Source organism: Podarcis liolepis, assembly GCF_965112155.1.
Source record: "Podarcis liolepis genome assembly, chromosome: 15".
In the NCBI taxonomy this organism is placed as follows: Eukaryota; Metazoa; Chordata; class Lepidosauria; order Squamata; family Lacertidae; genus Podarcis; species Podarcis liolepis.
Window position 1 is genome coordinate 19,142,433 of NC_139566.1, and position 20,189 is coordinate 19,162,621.

The 20,189-nt window shown below is 47.6% G+C and overlaps 2 protein-coding genes across 3 annotated transcripts in view; both read right to left on the reverse strand.

Moving 5' to 3' along the window:
• The window catches only part of LOC310694784 (arylacetamide deacetylase-like 4), a 50,623-nt gene that overhangs the window by 16,285 nt on the left and 14,149 nt on the right, over positions 1-20,189 (reverse strand). The gene's annotated exons all lie outside the window — the stretch shown is intronic.
• On the reverse strand, positions 3,787-12,348 carry LOC310694788 (arylacetamide deacetylase-like 4). 2 transcript variants are annotated; one of them, XM_083478361.1, is made up of 4 exons: positions 12,061-12,348; positions 9,563-9,706; positions 7,961-8,024; positions 3,787-4,586 (listed from the first exon to the last, which is right to left on the reverse strand). In XM_083478361.1, the coding sequence occupies exons 1-4, from the start codon at positions 12,164-12,166 to the stop codon at positions 3,812-3,814; spliced, it is 1,089 nt and encodes a 362-aa protein (XP_083334487.1). In that variant the 5' UTR covers positions 12,167-12,348; the 3' UTR covers positions 3,787-3,811. The 2 variants fall into 2 exon arrangements, with proteins under 2 accessions (XP_083334487.1, XP_083334486.1); XM_083478360.1 differs by having other exon boundaries at positions 9,563-9,779; positions 12,061-12,267.

Consider the following 20,189-nt stretch of genomic DNA (forward strand, 5'->3'; position numbering starts at 1 on the left):
TAGAAGAACTACAGGTGCTGCCGGAGGTTTCTAAGGGATGTAAGATTTTAGAATGTGGACATGCTGTAAGTTGTGAAACTTGCAAGCTGGCAAAGGTAAAAGGATACAGTTATCCAAAAGTTGAGAGGACAACCACTAGGCCTTTTGAACAAATTCTCGTAGATTTGTGGGGTCCTGTAAAAGAACCAAGTCTGGGAGGGTCAAGGTTTCTGCTCTCGATACAGGATAATTTTACACAGAATTCCTGGACACACGGTCTCAAATCCAAGGGTGATGCAGCACAGCTGATCAAACGTTGGATTGAGGAGGTGGAAGTAAAGTTTTCCACCAAAGTGCAAGCTGTCACAAGTGACAGGGGAGCTGAGTTTACAGGTTCTGCTTTGCAGAAGTACTTTCGCAAGAAAGGGATACGTCACACAGTGACTTCACCCAATCAGAGGGGGGAGGCAGAGCTCAAGTGTCAGGCTCTGGTTAAAACTGCACAGGTGTTGCTGAAAGATTCTGGGTTACCTCCAAGGTTTTGGCTGGAGGCAATCAAGTATGTGAGCTTCACCTGGAACCGCACCTACAATTCCATGGTAGGGGACACACCGTTTGGGCTGTTGCATGGCAGGAAACCCCAGATTCATTTTTTGCGTATGTTCGGGTCACATGCGTCTGTGTCAGTACCTGCTGCGTTGCAGGGGCCAGATGGATCCAAGTTCCGAAAAATGATCTTCTGTGGGTATGAGCCAACAGCGAGTGCATGGAGGTTTGCATTTCCATCAGGTGATCAGAGTAAGTTACTGATCAGCAAGCACGCTGAGTTCTATGAGCAGGATGAAAAGTCAAAACCTGCTTCAAAGCGTGATGTTCTTTCAGAATGTCTTTCTGATTCAGAACAGGAAGATTCTGAGGGGGAGGAAGAAGAAACTGAGTCTGATGATGACGATCAGGTAACTGACCAAGGTCAGGAACAGGAGGAGGTATCTGTAATTTCTCCACAGGTTAAGAGAACACCCAAAAGCGAGCCCAGTTCTCCGGTGAGTGTAATGGAGAGGGTTCGAAAACGTTTTAAGTCAGAGGGGGAATCCCGTGAGGCTGAGGACACAGGTCCTGGTGGCAGTGAGTCAGAGGTAACATCTGAGTTTGTGCCCAGAAGGTCTAGTCGCTCAACAAAGGGCATTCCGCCGGAAAGGTACCAAGCAACAAGTGCGTGGGCCTGGTTCGCACAGTGTGATTCTGGGAATGTTGAAGGGGTTCAACAGGTGCCTGGGAAAGATGCTGGGAAGGAGCACAAGGCAAAGGGAAAGGTGTTGAACTCAAAAGGGTCTTGTCAGAAGGTGCGGCAAGGGAGGGTGTTGGAGTTGGAACTTAACGAGTTAAGTTCTTCCCATGATGCCACACCATTCTGACGTCAGCTTTCGAAGCTGGGAGGAGTTTGGGAGGAGTTTGTCCAGTCCCACTCTGTGTTCCGTGGGGAAAAGACGCAGTTTGGCATGGCTGCAAATAGTCCTGGAAATTCCTGAGAAATGTTGGAATAAAAAGCTGTAAATAGACAAACTGGACTCTGTGTGTTTGTCTGGAAGCTGAATCAAGCTGGTGACAGTTCTACACCGCTGTGTGAAACTCTGCTGAGCCGTGACTGAGTGGCGCAGCTGAGGGAAGCGCGCCGGACCGGGCAGCCATAAATCGCTAATCGAGGTTCGTAAATCAATTAGCGGGGGTCACGGCTAATAACCAAAAGTCACACTGCCAACCTAGCAGTTCAAAAGCACGCCAAAGTGCAAGTAGATAAATAGGTACCGCTCCAGCAGGAAGGTAAACAGCATTTCCTTGCGCTGCTCTGGTTCGCCAGAAGCGGCTTAGTCATGCTGGCCACATGACCCGGAAGCTGTACTCCGGCTCCCACGGCCAATAAAGTGAGATGAGCGCCACAACCCCAGAGTCGGCCACGACTGGACCTAATGGTCAGGGGTCCCTTTACCTTTTACCCACCCCTACCCTGCTTTTCCCAACCTGTAGAAGGACCAGACTCCAGTTTCTCGCCTCTTGATCCCTCTGCAAAGCTTTTTCCCCACCCTCACCTCTCCGCCACTGAGGTTTTCTAAATCCGGCCCGCACACGGTCTGGGAAGCAGCATGTTTTTCCATGGGTAGAAGGTGTCCTTTTATTTAAATTGCATCTCTGGGTTATTTGTGGGGCATAGGAATTCGTTCATTCCCCCCCCTTCAAAATATAGTCCGGCCCACCACATGGTCTGAGGGACAGTGGACTGGCCCCCTGCTGAAAATAGTTTGCTGACCCCTGCTAAGTACCTCTATGATGGACAGCAAAGCCAGACCAGAGTTTGGTGATGCAGTCCCTCAGAATTCCACCAGAGGGCTGGAGCCTCTCTGAATGAGTACTAAGCAGAGTGGGAGGAGAAAAATAAAAGGAGCAGTTTCTGAGGGAGTTTTTAGACTGGGCTTGGTTTGAGTGTCTTGGGAGAGTTTTACGCCAGGAGCTAGCTGGAGGGCTGACTTTGAGCCAGGAGAAGGAGAAGCTGTGTGGATACAGCCTACATGGGTCTCATTCCAGTCAGGAGGGGAGAGATCTTCTAGAAAGAGAAGACTCCCAAACCAGTAACAAGGGGTGTGGCAATCTTCAGGGTCTGTTATACTATTTACTTCAATAAGAGTATGTAAACACAGTCAGTAACATTGGAAGATAAGGACGGATCAAGGACGGCACGCAGGAAGTCACTTACACAGAATTGTATTAATTTGTTATAATTTTTATAATTGGGTTAAAATCTGGAAAATCAATAAAAAAAGTGATAAAGAAGTTCCAACAAAAGAGGAGTGGACTTTAAAACTATTGGACTATATGGAGAAGGCGAAAATAAGAAACCAAAAAGAGGAAATGCTTGTGGAGGAGTGGAGATCCTTTTCAGAATATCTGAGAAAATATTATAGTCAAATGAAAACACAGGCAGGACTGGAAATATAAGCAAAGGAAGGAGAATGCTAAAGGAATCTAATGTTGGATATTTGTTATAGAAATGAGTATTACATTTAGCAGACAAAGGATTTGAACAGAAACATCATGGAAGTAAGGATGAGGAGTCAAAATGTTGAGGGAATATTGTATTGAAACTGAATTGAATTTGTTAAATTGTATGAAAATTAATTTAAAAAATATGTAACTGTCAGGGAACTGCCATCGGAGCTGGAAGCGGAGGGAAGGCTCCAAAGGGATGGCGGAGAGGGTCCCAGTAGGGAGAGAGGGAGCCCGTCTGCTGGGGAAGGAAATCACCGTAACACCAGTAGAGAAGGGGGGCAGATGGGGGAATCGGGGAGGAGGCTCCAAGACTCCTCGCCGGAGACCAGCGGAGAGAGTACGGGTACTCCACTGCCCACACCCTCCCTGTGCAGGGAGAGTAGGAGGAGACTTGGCGTCAAGGAACTTTTGTGCTGGAAGAAGTTTAAGAAACGCCCACTGACGGATTCTGCCAGCGACTGAGACAGTCACGATGCTGGAGGCTGTACAGTCAGAAAGGGTTAACCAGGTAACCTAGCCAGGAGTGGCGGCAACTTACGCACAAGGAACCCCTAAACCCATTACAGTAACATAAAGAGAACAAGATGCTGCGTGAAGTGAGCCAATGGCTTGATCCAGTAGGGCTTTGCTTATGTATTCATAGAGCCCATGGTGATTTTAATAAATTAAACAGAGTGGAATTTTTGATCAGAGTTTTTCTTTTTACTTCAGGATTGGCACAATGAGGAACGATATTTCCCTCCACAGAAGGGGAAGGCTGCCATAGGAAGACAAAGAATGTCATTCATTTCTATAAACCTTTTAAGAACTGTATTACACTCTGCAAACATTTCTGTGTGCTCGGATATTCAATTGCCTGCAAACCAGCCATGGCCATTATTGCATGAAATCCATCTTGAACATGATACCATGTCACTGGCACACCGTGGTCCTCTAGCCGCTTCTTGTACAACAGCCCATCATCCCGGAGAAAATCATATTCACAGGTTAGAATGAAAGTCTCTGGCACCTGGCGGATTATGTCATCCTCTGCTAGAAGGGGGGCAAACATTGTCTCATAACCTCTTTTAACTTGTTCATAAAGTTCTTCTGAAAATGGAGCAGGTTCTACAGGAACATAGCCCCTAGCTTTAAATTCTTCTGGAATGTTATCAGCACTTATCCATTTTTGATATTTCTCCCTCAAATCAGGAGGGACATGGGCGCCTTTCAGAATTCCATCTACATTCATTGTCTTCCCAGTGAGATATGTTATACCCAATTTAACCCCTCGTTTCCTGAACAAGGGAGGAACTGAATGGTTTTGCTGGTAGGATGGCAAATTGAAGTCCATTCCTTGGAGGAATGGGTAAATGAGGACCTGAGCTCGCACTCTTGGGAGGTCCTCTCTGGTCACCAGTTCTTGGCAAACGGCTGCAGCATATGTGCCTCCACTACTCTCCCCAGCAATGGCAATGCGGCTGGGGTCCACTCCGTATTCCTTTGCATTCTTCATAAAATGTATTACAGCAGTTAAACAGTCCAGTACAGGGACTGGATACGGATGCTTAGGAGCTAAACGAAATCTAAAGAAAAAACAAGATATCATCAACATTTGACATCATACTTGGGGCTGAGGTACCTTCAGCACCCCCAAGGAGACTGGTCCCCCTAAGTATACTGGCATTTCCATTCAAATGGTTATGTGCTCCACGTCATGTGATCATTTATGCAATATGGGACTTACCGGGGGGGCAATATTTACTCAGGTTGGCACCCCTTCCTTCACGCAAGCAAGACCAATTCCAGTCAGGCAGATGCCACTCAAGGAGGGTAAAAAAGAGGTGCAATGGTGCAGAGGTGGGGGTCTGCGGTGATTTGAGAGGGAAGAAGAGGAGTTTGGATTTGATATCCTGCTTTATCACTACCCTAAGGAGTCTCAAAGCGGCTAACATTCTCCTTTCCCTTCCTCCTCCACAACAAACACTCTGTGAGGTGAGTGAGGCTGAGAGACTTCAGAGAAGTGTGACTAGCCCAAGGTCACCCAGCAGCTGCATGTGGATGAGCAGGGAATCGAACCCGGTTCACCAGATTACGAGTCCAGCGCTCTTAACCACTACACCACACTGGCTCTTCAGGGAGAACTGAAGAGGCCTGGAGTGGAGCATTGAGCCTCAGTGCCTGAGGTTTTCCATGATAATATAATGCTAGTTCACATCCTGTTCTCAGTGGCCAGTGGTCAATCATTGGAGAAACTCACGATCAGAACCGGAGTCTTGTGGTACTCTTCCCGCCCACAGCTTCCAGCAACTGGCATTCAGAAGGACACTGTCTCCACCTGGAAAGGCAGGCTATAGCCATCATGGCTAGTAGCCACTGGTAGTAGCCACTGGTAGCCACCCAAGTTGGAGGCCATCATTGCCTCCTGAGGGAACGAGTTCCACAGCTTAACTACACACTGTGTAAAGAAGTACTTTCTTTTAGGTGAATCTTCTAGCATTCAGCTTCATTGAATGGCCACATGTTCTAGAGTTAAGAGAGAGGGACAAAAACGTTTAACAAGTTTATGTAAAAGTAGTTTAATGTTCCTTATATGATGCCTTGGAAGGAGTTTTGTCCTGAAAGGCAGGATAGAGATAATTGCAACAGATAGAACTGGCATAGATTGAGAAGCCATATCAGCCTCTCATGGTGGATAAGGTTATCCATGAATACTAGTCGCAAGGCGGATGGGCCATCTCCACTATCACAGGCAGTAATGCTTCTGAATACCAGATGATGTACATTGCAACTGGGAGTAGTGCTCCTGTGTCTGGGTCCAGCTTGTGGGCTTTTCATTGGGATATTTGGTTGGCCACCGTGAGAACAGGATGTTGGGCCCCCTTTGGCCTGATCCATCTTCTTATGCTTAAAGACAGAGGGATTGGGTCCAAAGGCATAAAAATCAAAATACAAAGGTGAACACCCATTCAAAAGGTTGGCAAATTCATGATGTTGGCAAAATCAGCCGTTTTCTGGGCTCATGTGGAAGGGTTAAAAACTGAAGCGTGAAGATACTTGGACTTCCGGGTTAGCGCGAAAAGGTTAATGGCGGATTCCCTCCGAGCTCCAGAGGGAATCGGCTCCGTGGAAGACGAGTCCTGCCGTGGCGGCGACGCAGGGACCCTCAGAAACCACAGGCGCTGAAGCCTGTGGACTTGGTGACTCGGCGGGCACCATTTGCGCCCCCGACCCGCGAAGAAGCCTTTTTAAAGGCTTCGGAGCGGGGGACGGAGAGTGGCGTGGTGCTGAGAGTAGACCGCTTCTTCTACGGAGTGAAGCCGCAAGCCATGGCCGGAGAGCGCTGATTTCTTCCTTTGAACGTTTGGATTACAAAAGTAACAACCCGTGAGTAGTACGGAAATTGGACTTAAAAATCTATTTATTTATTTTTAATTCGGTACGATCGGGGGAGGTGTCAAAAGGAAGTCCGCCCCCCCGTCCTGCAGACAATTTAAAGCAAGAATTGGATAACTAAGGTCGAGAGACCACTTCTCTCTTTGCGAGACAAAAGTTATTAATTTCACGATTTGGCATTAGAAGTATTTTGCTGGAGGATAAGAACTGATTTTTAGGAGCTGACGTGCAACCCCCTGGGATCCGGGAGCGATCCGCGAGAGAGCCTGTTGAGGAGACATAAAGAGTTTGACAGCTGTCAAACGAGCTGTCAAAGATAGAAAAATTTGCCTTTTGTTATTTCTGCTGGCTAATTTTGATACATTTGACTTCAAGTGGTGAAAATAAGGAAGAAATAAAAACAAAGTAACTTGACTGTTGGAGAAAGAATACTAAGTAACTAGAATCCCTCTAGAGGCGGTTCTGAGACATTACAATGGCTGCAGATGGAAAAATACAGGCTGAGTTGGATAGAATGTTCTTTCTCTTGGGAAAATTACAAGATCAGAGTGAAGCTTTGGCTACAGATGTAACGACCTTGAATTCTAAAGTAAATAAACTTGTTGATTGTGCCGAGGACTTGACTCAAGAAGATTCTGCAGCTGAACAAGAAGAGATATGTGCTGATTCAGAGGAGTGGGAAGGAGGAGCTGAAATGTCACAGGTGAAAAAGGACAACCAGAGGTCTGCAAAAATGGATTACAAGGAAAACAAGACCTGGATGATGAGAATTTGGTTTGAATTTGAGAATGAAGATTGGAGAGATCTCCTCATGGGGAGATCGGAAGACCTTTGGATTACAAATTTGATTAAGACGAAAGTTGGAGCTTTTGGGACATTTGGGACATTTGGACTTAAAAGGAATAAGAAACATAATCTGGGCTCCACTTTTGAATATGGAGGTCTGGTTGGAAGAAACATAGACCCTATTGGGACAGAGCTTCTCCGAGACTCGATGTCCAACATAAAGGACTACCAACAAAACCGGCAGAGAGGGACTGAGAGAGATTTGAGGGCCTCGGACGTGAGGGAGCCAGGCTGAGAACTGATAGACTGATGGATATCTTTTGGGGATCGAAACCGGGAAAGGGGGGGGGGCGAGAGTTTTGGAATCCAAAGGGTGTATAATTATATGTTGTTTTCGGTTTTTATGCTTTGTAATTAATATAAAAAATTGGGAAATTTGTGGAAGGGAACTTGGGTCGACCTTAGAAAAGGACGTAAATAATGGATATCGTCGTTTAATCGAGGTTTATAAGTTAAATTTGGTTAATCAAGAAGAATTAAGTAAAATATTAATAAGGTAAAAGTTGGAGATAAGAATTTGCTGAGTTAACTATTGGAATTGGGATGCAAGAAGGGGAGGTGTGGGGAAGTCAGGGAAAGTGGTTAAGAAATTAAGGATTTGAAATTATATATGTTTGTCTTTGTGTTTGTATGTCTGTATTGTGTATTGTGTGTGTTTATATAAATTGTGAAAACCCAATAAAAAATTTATATATAAAAAAAGTGTGAAGATACTTACTCAACACACATAACCACTGAGTCGGTTCCGTGGGCAAGCGAATGGCAGATCCTTTCAGAAGTTCCTGGAAAAAGGCACATAACCTTTAACAAGTCTCCTTTGGCAACAACTAAGTTGAACTGAACCCTTTATAAATGGGGCATCACTAGTTGAAAACCATTATGTACATTTTGTTCCCTCCTGATCAACAGTTTCAATGGGTAAAACTCAGAAGAGAACCAAAAAATCCATACTTTTAAAGCAAGGTGTGCTAGGAAGAACGAAGACTGGGATCCATTTTGGACTGGCTAGTGAAAGGCTGGCTGGGAAAGATGCCTTTGACTCCAGTGATGCACAGCTGTGGGAACAAGCCCTCCTTGAGATGACCATGGACTCCCTCCATGCAGAATGAACGTGTAAATACGTGAATAAGTCAGAACAGGACCAAACAAACCTCAGACCACATTTTTGGGCTTCTTTCAAATTAATTCTGACCATCTCTGGAAGACCTTTCATAGAAGTCCATTGAAGTACGAAGCACAAATACCTTCTTTGGCATTTTTCATTGACCTTCACATTAGGAATTAATACAGAACCAGACATCTCTGGAACAGGAAGGCTCAGCCCTGTTTTCTTACCACACAATCCCATCCTGCCATGTTAAGCTGCCTACAGTTCAGAAACTTCAGCTGGTGCAGAATTCAGCAGCCAGGTTGCCCACCGTGGTTTGGGTATATAATGCCAATCCTGGTGTGACTGCATTGGCTGCCAATTTGTTTCTGGGCCCAAGCCCAGAACTGTTGTGGCTCCCCGTTTGTGGAATGCTCTCCCCCGGGAGACTCACCTGGCACCTTCGTTTCATATTGTCAGGTGCCTTTGGCTAATTAACCAATAGACGGCCTTTTAAACTGTGTGTAGCCACAGGTTATTGACATTGTTTGTTGTTATTCTTTATATTGTTATAGATTTGGGGGGATACCACCCTAAACCTTAGAAATTAATAAATGGTAGGATTTTGATTATTATTTGGAGCAGGCATAGGCAAACTCCGGCCCTCCAGATGTTTGCGACTACAATTCCCATCCTCCCTGATCACTGGTCCTGTTAGCTAGGGATATGGGAATTGTAGTCCCAAACATCTGGAGGGCCGGAGTTTGCCTATACCTGATTTGGAGTATTGAAGGGAAGATTGGAGGCCAGCGGAAAAAACACTTTCCAAGTCAGTGCCTCAATTGGATAGAGGCCTTAACATGACAAAAGGGGTTGGTGGCACATATGCGAGGAATTCTTGGGCCTGAGCAGAAAGAGGTTGTCAGACTCATGGCAATGGGGGGGGGGTTGAGTTTTCAGGAAAAGAGTGTCTTTAGAGCGGTGTTTCCCAAGCTTGGGTCTCCAACTGTTCTTAAACTACACTTCTCATCATCCCATCCTACTGGTTTGGCAGAGAGGTGGTACCCAACTTTTGTAGCAGTATTCATAAAGATAAAAATAAATACCCAGAGGCAGCACAAACCACCCCACCCCTCCATAGCAAACATTTCATGACCTTTACATTAAAGTATCACCCCAAATTCTCCACAAACAACAAAGTGAAGCATTTCAAAAACATTTCAAAGAACTTACGGATGCTTGCAAATAGTGCAACCCCTCCATGAAGAAAGATGATTCCTTTCCTGTTCCCAGCAGGTGATGTCTTGGGCCAGTACAGCCTCACAGGCACCCCATCAAAAACCAGGTCCCTTGTGATCATTTTTGGGTCCTTCACTTCTGGAATTAATAGGTTTAGGATCCTGAGTATGGAATATCTATGGAAGATGCCCAGTTTTTCCAGAATTCCTCCCTGTTTAAACCAAAACATTTAGCATTTTAAATCAGCATTAGATATATGTACTGCATATATGTATTGCCTATGGAACAGAAACCATGCATGGGAGATGACTGCGCTGTTTATCCTTTCCTTCCTCTTGGGATGGAAACTTATTCTCTTTGAGCAGCCCAGAAGTGAAGCCCCTGCCCACTCCCCTTTCCTAGTACGCTTCCTGTTATTTCAAACCTTAAGATGCAACACAAATTGGGGGTATTCAGTGCTAGTACTACTCAGGATAAATCCACTGGAGTGCATAAGAACCTAAGCAGTGTAGGAGTGCAAATATCCAGAGTGTGGGGATCAGATGGGATTACTATGAGGAATTATAAAATATGCATCAAGCCATTGTGTCAGCTGTGAAAGCATGGTGTTGATTGGGTTTAATTCATTGACAATAATTTCTGATCAAATCCCACAACCCTCTGCATCTCTCGCCATTTCCTCTACTGTCCATTTCTCTCTGCTTGCATACACAGCCCAGCTGCCAGTTGCTTTGCCAGGCGTCACAGCTGTCAATCGTCCCTTATTTGGTGGGAAACTCCCTTATCCCAGAGCCGTTTCCCGCTGCTGTCCTGGATTGATGATGTCCCTTAAATTTCTCGGGTTTCAAAGGAAGCAGCTCCTCTCCCTCCCTCCCTGCCAGCCAGGGAGGAGGGAGACTCCAGCTGTGTTGCTTGGCTGCGTTGCTCACCCAATAAGGAGTCTTAGAACGACTGGGGGGTGGAGTTTGCATGCCTTGTTCCGATTAAATCGGCCGCGTTGCCTGGGGACTCGCATTTGCTCAGCGCTTCCCAGAGAAGAGGTGACAGTGTGGTAATATTGAGGCTTGGAAGTGAGCAATAGCCCTGATGGAGCTGGTCTGGGGAAAGGAGAAAGGTCTGCTTATGGAAAGTAACTGCAGCACTTACCAAGCAACGGTCAGCAGGACACAATGAGAAGAAAGGAAAGGTTATGTTGGGATCCACCTCTGAGTTACCTGATGCAATTTGCCAGGAAGGCCACTGGGTGGCAGCACATTACAAGAGACCAAAGCAGAATTACTGAAACATGAAAAGAGGGTGCAGCGATTGTTTGCAAGGGCAAAATCCCACCTACAGATTAGCTGAGCTCTTTACTTTGGGACCTGTCACCCCTTATTTTGGCTGCTGATCCCTTATTTTCGAGGCTGCTGATCCCTTATTTTCAAATCTGAAAGTTGACAGCTATGCCAGGCATGCATCCTGGGCTGTGAAAGATAGTGGGCAGGTTCTTTTGATGTAGCTTTTCTGATATGTTAATCTTAGGATGTTAATCTTAGGGCCAGGAAACAGATCTCACATGAAGGTGATAATGATCCCTGTCCTCCTGGCCTCCTTCTTATCATATATATTGCTTGTTTGTGACTTCCGGGGTTGCTGGATGCACTCCTTTGTAGTTCTGTTTTGTTTACCCCAGAAATATGCATGCTTACAGTAATTAGTTTTTGTAGGTTAACTTTGTCCCCACGTGGGGTTTTTTGAAGTGCTCAGAGGAAATCTGATTGGTTCTTACGAACACGGTGACAAAAGTTCTTTTGTGAATAAAACGACCTGGGGCCAAGGGGGCTGGAGACACAGAGAGACAGAGATTATTATACGCACCCTTCCCAGAGTCTTGCTGGTTCAAGCCTCTGTGTGTATTTTCATAATCAGAGTTCAATCCTTCCTTTACTTTGGGAACGCCTCAAAGCAGAGCCTGCTGGATTACGACAATGGCCCATCTAGTCCAGCATCTCGCAGTTGTCAACCAGCTGCCCCAATGGGAAACCCACAAACCCGGACCCAAGCACAGGAGCCCTCTCCCCTCCTGTGTTTTCCAGCAACTGGTGTTCAGAAGCATTGCTGCCTCCATCTCTAGAGCCAGAGCTGGTTAATAAGCATCCATAGCTATTGCCTCCAGGAATTTCTCTATTTCTCGTTGGAAGCTATTCAACCTGGCAGCCATCACTGCCTCTTGTGAGAGTGACTTCCATGGATTGAACATATTATGTGTGAAGAAGTCCTTTCTTCTATCTGTCCTGAATCTTCCAACATTCAGCTTCATTGGGTTGTCTACAAGTTCTAGTGTCGTGAGAGACGGAGGAAAACCTTTCTCTCTCTATTTTCTCCATAAACTTAAACATTTCTATCACGTCGCCTCTTACTTGCCTTTTCTCTAAACTAAAATATTTCAAATGTTGCAGCCCTTTTTATAGAGGTGTCGCTTCATCCCTGTAATATATGTAAAAAAAACTTACCAGTACAAATCCATATCCCACTAAGAAATTTAAAATTATCAATGGTGTAGGACGGGTGATTCCTCGAGGCAGGTGGGTCCTGGCAAGAGTATAAGAAACTCCCCATACCAACAGCAAGAGATGAATGAAGATGGTCATATATAATACCAGCATCCACAGAGTTCCACCAAATGCCATTTCCCTTCAACTCAGAGACACAGAGACAAGGACTTCGCCTTAGCCAGTGCTGGTGGCTTTTATACAAGAACAGTCTATGTCACCTGCAAGAGAACATCCTCGGCCAACCCACTTAATCTCACAGCTGAAAAGAAAACAAATTGTTTAGGAATGTGGTAATAAGGTGCAGGCTAACCATAAACTTGCTTAACAGCTTATCTTTAGAATGACTCTTGGTTAGAATGCCCGAAAACAGGTTGGCTGACAGCTGAAATGGACGCATGCTTCAGCAAATATAGATCTTGCTTAAGCCTAAGGGTTGTCAGTATGTGGCTTTATTGCTTGAGTCAATGTGTAAAAGCATAGGAACACAGACCAAAGGAGGAAAGAAATTAGGAGGAATGGTAATCAAATTCAGAGTAATGGGATATGTCAACAAAGGGGGGGGGATTTTAGTATTTTAATTGGGTGGACATGATAGGCTGTAAACCCTGCACATACCGAGCCAATGGGGAAACAGGAGGGAACCTGCCTCGGGTATAAGGGATATAAACTTCGGTCTTACTATTTTTGGGTGTGTCTGCTTTTGGACACCTGATCTTGCAAGGACGTTATTTTGTAATCGATAAACTCTCTACAAGTACAAGTTTATTAAATTTGTGAGGTCCATGCCTTTACACAAAATACCATAAAACATTATTAAAAGATAAACAATAAAATTATAAAAGTAAGCTAAAATTCATGCCATGCTGTCCCAGCAAGGAAACTACCCAATAAACCCCACCATTCAGGGAAGAAGATATAGCAACAGGTTAGGAGAGCAATGGAAGGGACCTCACCGTTTCATCCAGGAACCATACCCTAGTTTTCATAGCCTTCACCACAAAGACCGCTACCACGTGAGAAATCCGTGGATCAGCGTCCACCAGTAAAAACTTTACTTGGTCCTCAGAGTTGACTATTGATTTGGGAATAGTTTGTAACATCGCATCCCTGAAAGCCAAATAGATGGGACAATACAACATGTAATGTATGAGATCCTCTTTGGTTCTCATATAACAAGGACATATACGCTGCTCTACTGGGATTTTTGCATATCTGCCTGACAGATAGGCCGTAGGAATGGTTTGAAAACGGGCCATAGTAAAGGCTCTCCGAAGAGTGGGATTGTTATGTACTGAGTTCAATAGGATCCAAACTGCAGCAGGCTGATTGGTCCTAGAACAATAGGATCCAAAAGGCAGCAGTCTGATTGGTCCTAGAACAATAGGATTCAGAATGCAGCAGTCTGATTGGTCCTAGAACAATGCAGCAGTATGATTGGTTGGCAGGAACCACCCAATCCTGCTCCATATAGAAGTGAATCCACAACCTGATTGGCTTACAGTAGAATTCCAGAATTAGCCAATCATGGGCAGCCTATTGTGTAAATAATGTATATAAAGCAGATACTGTGAGGGGACTTTCATTCATTCCTCCTCACCACTATGAGCTGAATAAAGAGCATGAAATCACTTTGCGACTCTGAGTCTATTTTACTGGCGACGAGGATGGGATCCCGCTGAGCTGACTGCCACACACAGCACCGCAGCACCGCCACCTGCCGCACCGCTGCCTCGCACCGTGTATCCAGGCTTCAGCTCCGGGACACAAGGAACTCAGAATGGCAGCCAACAGCAGCTTCTCGCCATTCAACCCAGCATCTGGAGACTGGGAAGCATACGCCTCCCGTTTCACCTTACTCCTAGAAGCCAAAGGGGTCACCGACGAAGACGACGCCAAGAAGAGGGCGATATTCTTCAGCGTCTGTGGAGAGGAGACATTTGAAATCGCCCGGGCTCTCCTTGCGCCTGAAGACGTCGCTACTGTTCCATACAAAACAATAATGGAACAGCTGAAGGGGCACTTTTCGCCGCAGCCCTCAGTGGTGGCTCGTCGAAATGCCTTCTACGCAAAGTGGCAAGCCCCTGGGGAAACCATAACTGGGTTTGTGACCTCTCTCCGCCAAGCCGCCCGGTTCTGCAACTTCTCAGAGCTGGAGAACATGCTTCGTGACCGCCTCGTCGGTGGCCTGAAGGATGAGAAGCTGCAACGACGCCTCTACACTAAGAAGGACCTAACGTTCCAGGTCGCTCTGGAGGAGGCCCTGGCAACGGAAGCTGCCGAGAGGTCGACGCAAGAGGCACGGCCGAGCCTGCCATCCCAACCGAGGGTCCACCATGAAGACCTCACCGACAACTCAGGATCCGACAGGGAGGAGGTGCACCAAGTACAGCAGCGCACTCAAGCAGCGCACAGACCACAGCTGCCTCAACGAGAAGGAGGGAACTGCGCAAGCTGCGGGGAGAGTCACGAGAGGAGGACCTGCCATTTCCGCAACACAGAGTGCAGGCAGTGCAGAAAATCGGGACACATCGCCCGGGTGTGTCGGGCTCGGCCCACCCAACGCCAGGCAGCAGATGACCAATCCAAGAGCACCAGGTCCCGGGGCCCAACACACCAAGGCAACTCGACGGAGCTCACGGACTTCCAGGTATACCAGTTGCCCCACCCCAACGTAGAGAAAATTTATGTAGAGGTACATATAGAGGGGGCCCCTTGCCGCATGGAGCTTGACACGGGTTCAACTCTATCCATAATCTCGGCAAGGACCTTAAGGAAACTGTGTCCTACTGGGGTCCCAAACTCAGGCCGGCCCCATTCACCCTACGGGACTTCCAGAAACGTAAGGTCCCCACAATGGGGGTGGGGACCTTCAGGGTGCAATACCGAGGGCGGACGCGGCAACTGGACTTGCTTGTGGTCAAGGGCTCCTACATTAGTTTACTGGGATTGGCATGGTTTGGACCACTGGGGCTAGCTGTCACCGGGGTGAACCACACTAGCTTACAAGTGGACGTGGATGCCATCTGCAAGGAATTTCTAGGGGTTTTCGATGGGAAATTGGGACAGTATACGGCCCCCCCCATTGCGCTACAGCTTGACCCCGCAGTACGACCGGTCAGGCTCAAGGCCCGCAGGGTCCCGCTCGCCTTGAAACCCCATATAGACGAGGAATTGGACCGACTTGTGGAGCAAGGAGTGCTGGAGCCGGTGCCTAATGCCCCCTGGGAAACCCCAATCGTTACACCCGTCAAGCCTAATGGTTCGGTCCACATCTGCGCAGACTACAAATGTACCATAAACAAGGCCCTCACGGCCCACGCATACCCAGTGCCAGTGGTCAGCCATGTCCTTGCCACCCTGGCTGGGTCGAAAATTTTTGGCAAGCTGGACTTGGCCCAAGCATATCAACAGCTGCCAGTAGATGAGTCCACAGCAGAGGCACAGACGATTGTGACGCACAGAGGAGCGTTCAGGGTAAAGCGGCTGCAATTCGGTGTCAGTGTGGCACCAGGCATATTCCAGAATCTAATGGACTCGCTTCTTAAAGGGATTCCTGGCGTCACCCCCTTCTTCAATGATGTGTTGATTGCCGGGCCCACACCAGAGGAGTTTGAGGACCGCCTCCGCACCGTTCTGCACCGTTTCCAGACGGCGGGTCTCAAGGTAAAGCGGGAAAAATGTCTACTAGGAGTGCCTCAGGTGGACTTTCTGGGATTTATGGTGGATGCAGAAGGGGTCCACCCGACTGGAGACAAGGTACGGGCCATTTGTGATGCCCCAGCGCCCAAAAGCAAGACTGAACTTCAGGCCTTCTTGGGACTATTGAACTTTTACCATTCCTTCCTTCCCCACAAGGCGGTGGTAGCAGAGCCCCTACACAGACTCCTGGACAAGCGGGCCCCTTGGGTGTGGGGCCAGCGCCAGGAGGCCGCATTCCAGGCAGTCAAGGACTTGCTTGTCTCAAACTCAGTCTTGGCACACTTTGACGAGAGGCTGCCGGTGGTGCTAGCATGCGACGCCTCACCCTATGGCATTGGCGCTGTCCTGGGGCACCAACTCCCGGATGGAAGAGAGGTACCGGTGGCGTACTTTTCCCAGACACTCAACGCAACCGAGCGGAACTACTCGCAAATCGACAAGGAGGGTCTGGCAATCGTGAAGGGAGTAAAAAAATTCCATGATTTCTTGTACGGGCGGCCTTTCACCGTGGTGACTGACCACAAGCCGTTGCTTGGCTTGTTCGCCCCCGAAAAGCAGACCCCCCAAGTGCTGTCTCCTCGCGTCCTCAGGTGGTCAATTTTCCTTGCCAGCTACCAGTATGCACTGATTCACCGACCTGGGAAGGCGATGGGCCATGCGGACGCCCTCAGCAGGCTACCACTACCGGAAACAGGCCCTGACCCAGCACCTACACAAGAGGTTATGAGCCTGGAGCTGCTTCCCGACCGCCCCATTCAGGCACAAGAAGTTGCACACCATTCCAAGAAAGATAGGGTCATCTCCCGGGTCCTGGACTGGGTGTGGAGGGGATGGCCCAGCAGCAGCCCCGGGCCAGAATTCGCCGGCTACACAACCCGCAAACATGAACTGTCGGCCCACAAGGGGTGCCTGTTATGGGGAAGCAGAGTCGTTGTTCCCCAGCCCCTCCGCAAAAGGGTCCTCACAGCCCTACACGAGACATATCCAGGGGTAGTAAGAATGAAGGCCCTGGCCAGGAGTTATGTGTGGTGGCCGGGGATCGATGGAGAGATAGAGGCCTGGGTCAAACACTGCCAGGCCTGCCAAGAATCCCGCCCAGATCCCCCAAGGGCCCCAGTCCAGTCCTGGGAGTCCGCCCGAGCACCATGGTCACGCCTGCATGTGGATTTCGCTGGCCCCTTCCAGGGGAAAACATTCTTCATAGTGGTGGACTCCTACACCAAATGGCTGGAAGTCGCACTGGTACCATCCACTTCCACGTCCGCAGCCATCCGGGTACTACGCAGGCTGTTTGCAACCCACGGGCTCCCTGACACTCTTGTCTCAGACAACGGGACTGCATTTACGTCAGGAGAATTCCAAACCTTCACAGCGCAGAACGCCATCCGCCACATCTGTTCGGCGCCGTTCCACCCTGCCACCAATGGCCAAGCAGAACGCATGGTGCGGACTACCAAGGAAACCCTTCGCCGCATGACGCAAGGGGACTGGGAGTACCGCCTTGCCACATTCCTTCTAGCACAGCACAGCACCCCCAGCTCAACGACTGGCCGGAGCCCCGCTGAACTACTAATGGGTCGGCGCCTTGCAATCAGATTGGACCGCCTTCACCCCGATAGAGCTCAGGATGAGGTAGTGGTGGGGGAAGGCTGGAACCCCCGGACCTTCGAGGCCCAGGACCCAGTGTACGCAAAGAATTTTGGGGCAGGCCCAGCATGGGTACCCGCCACACTCACCAGGGTCACTGGCCCCGTGTCGTACGAGGTGCTAACGGATGGGGGGCAATGCTGCCGCCGCCACTGCGACCAGATACGGCGACGATTCCCGGGAGAAAACCAGGAGGAGGACAGGTCAGAGGAGTCCCAAGGGAACAGCGGGGCAGTGAGGCCCATAGAGCAGGAGGGGCCAGCAGGAGAGGCAGAATCAGTAAATACAGAGAGGACCCGTGAGGCCGAAAGGACACCGGAACCAGAACCAACCACGACTAAGCGAGCCGGTTGCACCAGACCAAACAGCCCCATCACAGCCAGCATCCTTGGAACACGAGCCAGAACCTGGAGCCCGGACCAGGGAACACCCCAGGCCGCAACGCACACGTAGGCCGCCGGCGTACCTCGAGGATTATGAATGCGACCTCCCGGGCAGGACTGGAACTTAGAGGGGAGGGGTGTTATGTACTGAGTTCAATAGGATCCAAACTGCAGCAGGCTGATTGGTCCTAGAACAATAGGATCCAAAAGGCAGCAGTCTGATTGGTCCTAGAACAATAGGATTCAGAATGCAGCAGTCTGATTGGTCCTAGAACAATGCAGCAGTATGATTGGTTGGCAGGAACCACCCAATCCTGCTCCATATAGAAGTGAATCCACAACCTGATTGGCTTACAGTAGAATTCCAGAATTAGCCAATCATGGGCAGCCTATTGTGTAAATAATGTATATAAAGCAGATACTGTGAGGGGACTTTCATTCATTCCTCCTCACCACTATGAGCTGAATAAAGAGCATGAAATCACTTTGCGACTCTGAGTCTATTTCAGGGATTGATGATATTCGCCAAATAATTGGCGCAGATTTTGACTGCTTTCAGGATCTGTATTTTTGTGATATCTAACAAAGCGTTGCTCTCCAGGATCCATTTCCAGACTTTGTCCGGGCTCCACAGTTTAAGGATATTAAACTCCGGTAGGGTGTATCTAACCAGGATCTCAGATAAGTTTTGGCGCCAAGTGGTGTTCTTTTGAAAGGATACAAAGGCTTGTTTGGCCAATAAGGTGTTTGAAGTGTTTGCAAGATTGATGTAAAATCGTAGGAATCTTAAGTGGGCCCTGGCAGATACAGAGGGTAATCCAACCTCCACCCTCAAGAACGCTGCTGGGGTTCCTTGAGGAAGGCCTAGAATCCTCTTGAGATAATAATTTTGCAAAATTTCAAGCCGTTCCAACAGCCTCTGGTTCCACCCCCAGAGTTCTATCCCATATAACATCTGGGGGATAGCTTTCCCAACAAAAGCTCTTAATGCCGGGATCACCAGTTGTCCCCCCCTGGAATGGAAGAAACTAAGCAAAGCACCAATTGTTCTTTGTGTTAAAATGGTTACAGCCTTAAAGTGGGCTAGCCAACTAAATGTAGCCTGGAATGTAACACCCAGATATTTAAAAAAAGGACACTGTTCAATCACATGTCCATCTAAAGACCATCTAGAGATGTGGCGAGCTCTAGTGAACACCACAATTTTTGTTTTGTCATAGTTTATCTTTAGTGAGTTATGGGAACAGTAGGCTGCGATCCCCTCCAGCATGCTGCGTAAGCCTCTTTGGGTGAGTGCCATTAAAGCCATGTCATCGGCATATAGCAATATATTCAAGCATTTACCTTCAAGAGCCGATGACTTGTACTTTGCCATGTACTGAACAATGTCGTTTATATAAAAGTTAAAAAGAAATGGGGCTAGCAGGCATCCCTGTTTGACCCCTTTCCCCAATGGCAGTGGGGTCAAAGAGTTCCCGATGGCCCAGTTCTGATTTTGACTGTAATGTCTGTGTGTAGCTCTCTGAGAATTTTTAAAAGTCGTCTATCAATGTCCGTTTCATATAATTTTTTCCATAGTCTATCTCTACAGATTGAATCGAAGGCAGATGTCAAGTCAACAAAGGCCACAAAGAGTCTGCTCTTATACGCTTTTGCATATTTAGCTACCAAGGTCTGTAGTACCATGCAGTGACCTATCGTATTGTGGCCCTTTCTAAATCCTGCCTGTTCCTGGTTGAACAGGTTAGAATGGTCCGCCCAATCTATCAGCTTGTTTAATAAGTACCGGGTATAAAGTTTGTAGGCAATGTCCAGAAGGCTTATAGGGCGGTAGTTTGCTGGATCTTGAATATCTCCCTTCTTGTAAATAGGGGCTACCACACTTAGTTTCCAGTTTGCTGGGATTTTACATGTGTTGTTTATTGCCGTAAAAAGTTTGGCCAAAAATATGGCCCACCATTGGGCATTTGATTTAAAAACCTCAGGGGGGATCATATCCTCACCAGGAGCTTTGCCATTTTTTAAAGTTTTAATTAGGTGTAGGCACTCTGATTCCGTAACAGGATCCCAGCTAGCTAGATGCTCATTCTTCAATGGGAGGAACGGACTCAAAATAGCAGTATTTGAAAGTGTGTATAGCTTGAAAAAGTGTTGATACCACACATCAGATGGAATACTGCTGTTTACAATTTTTCCTTTGGATGAGACTCCCTGTGCTACTATTGGCCAAAAGTTTCTATCGTCTCGCGATTTAATCGCCTTATCAAGTGCTTCCCATTGTTCCTTCCTATATAGGGATTTCTTGAGTTTTAAGATGTTTTTTATAGTAAGAGCGCCATCTGTGTAAATTTATCATAG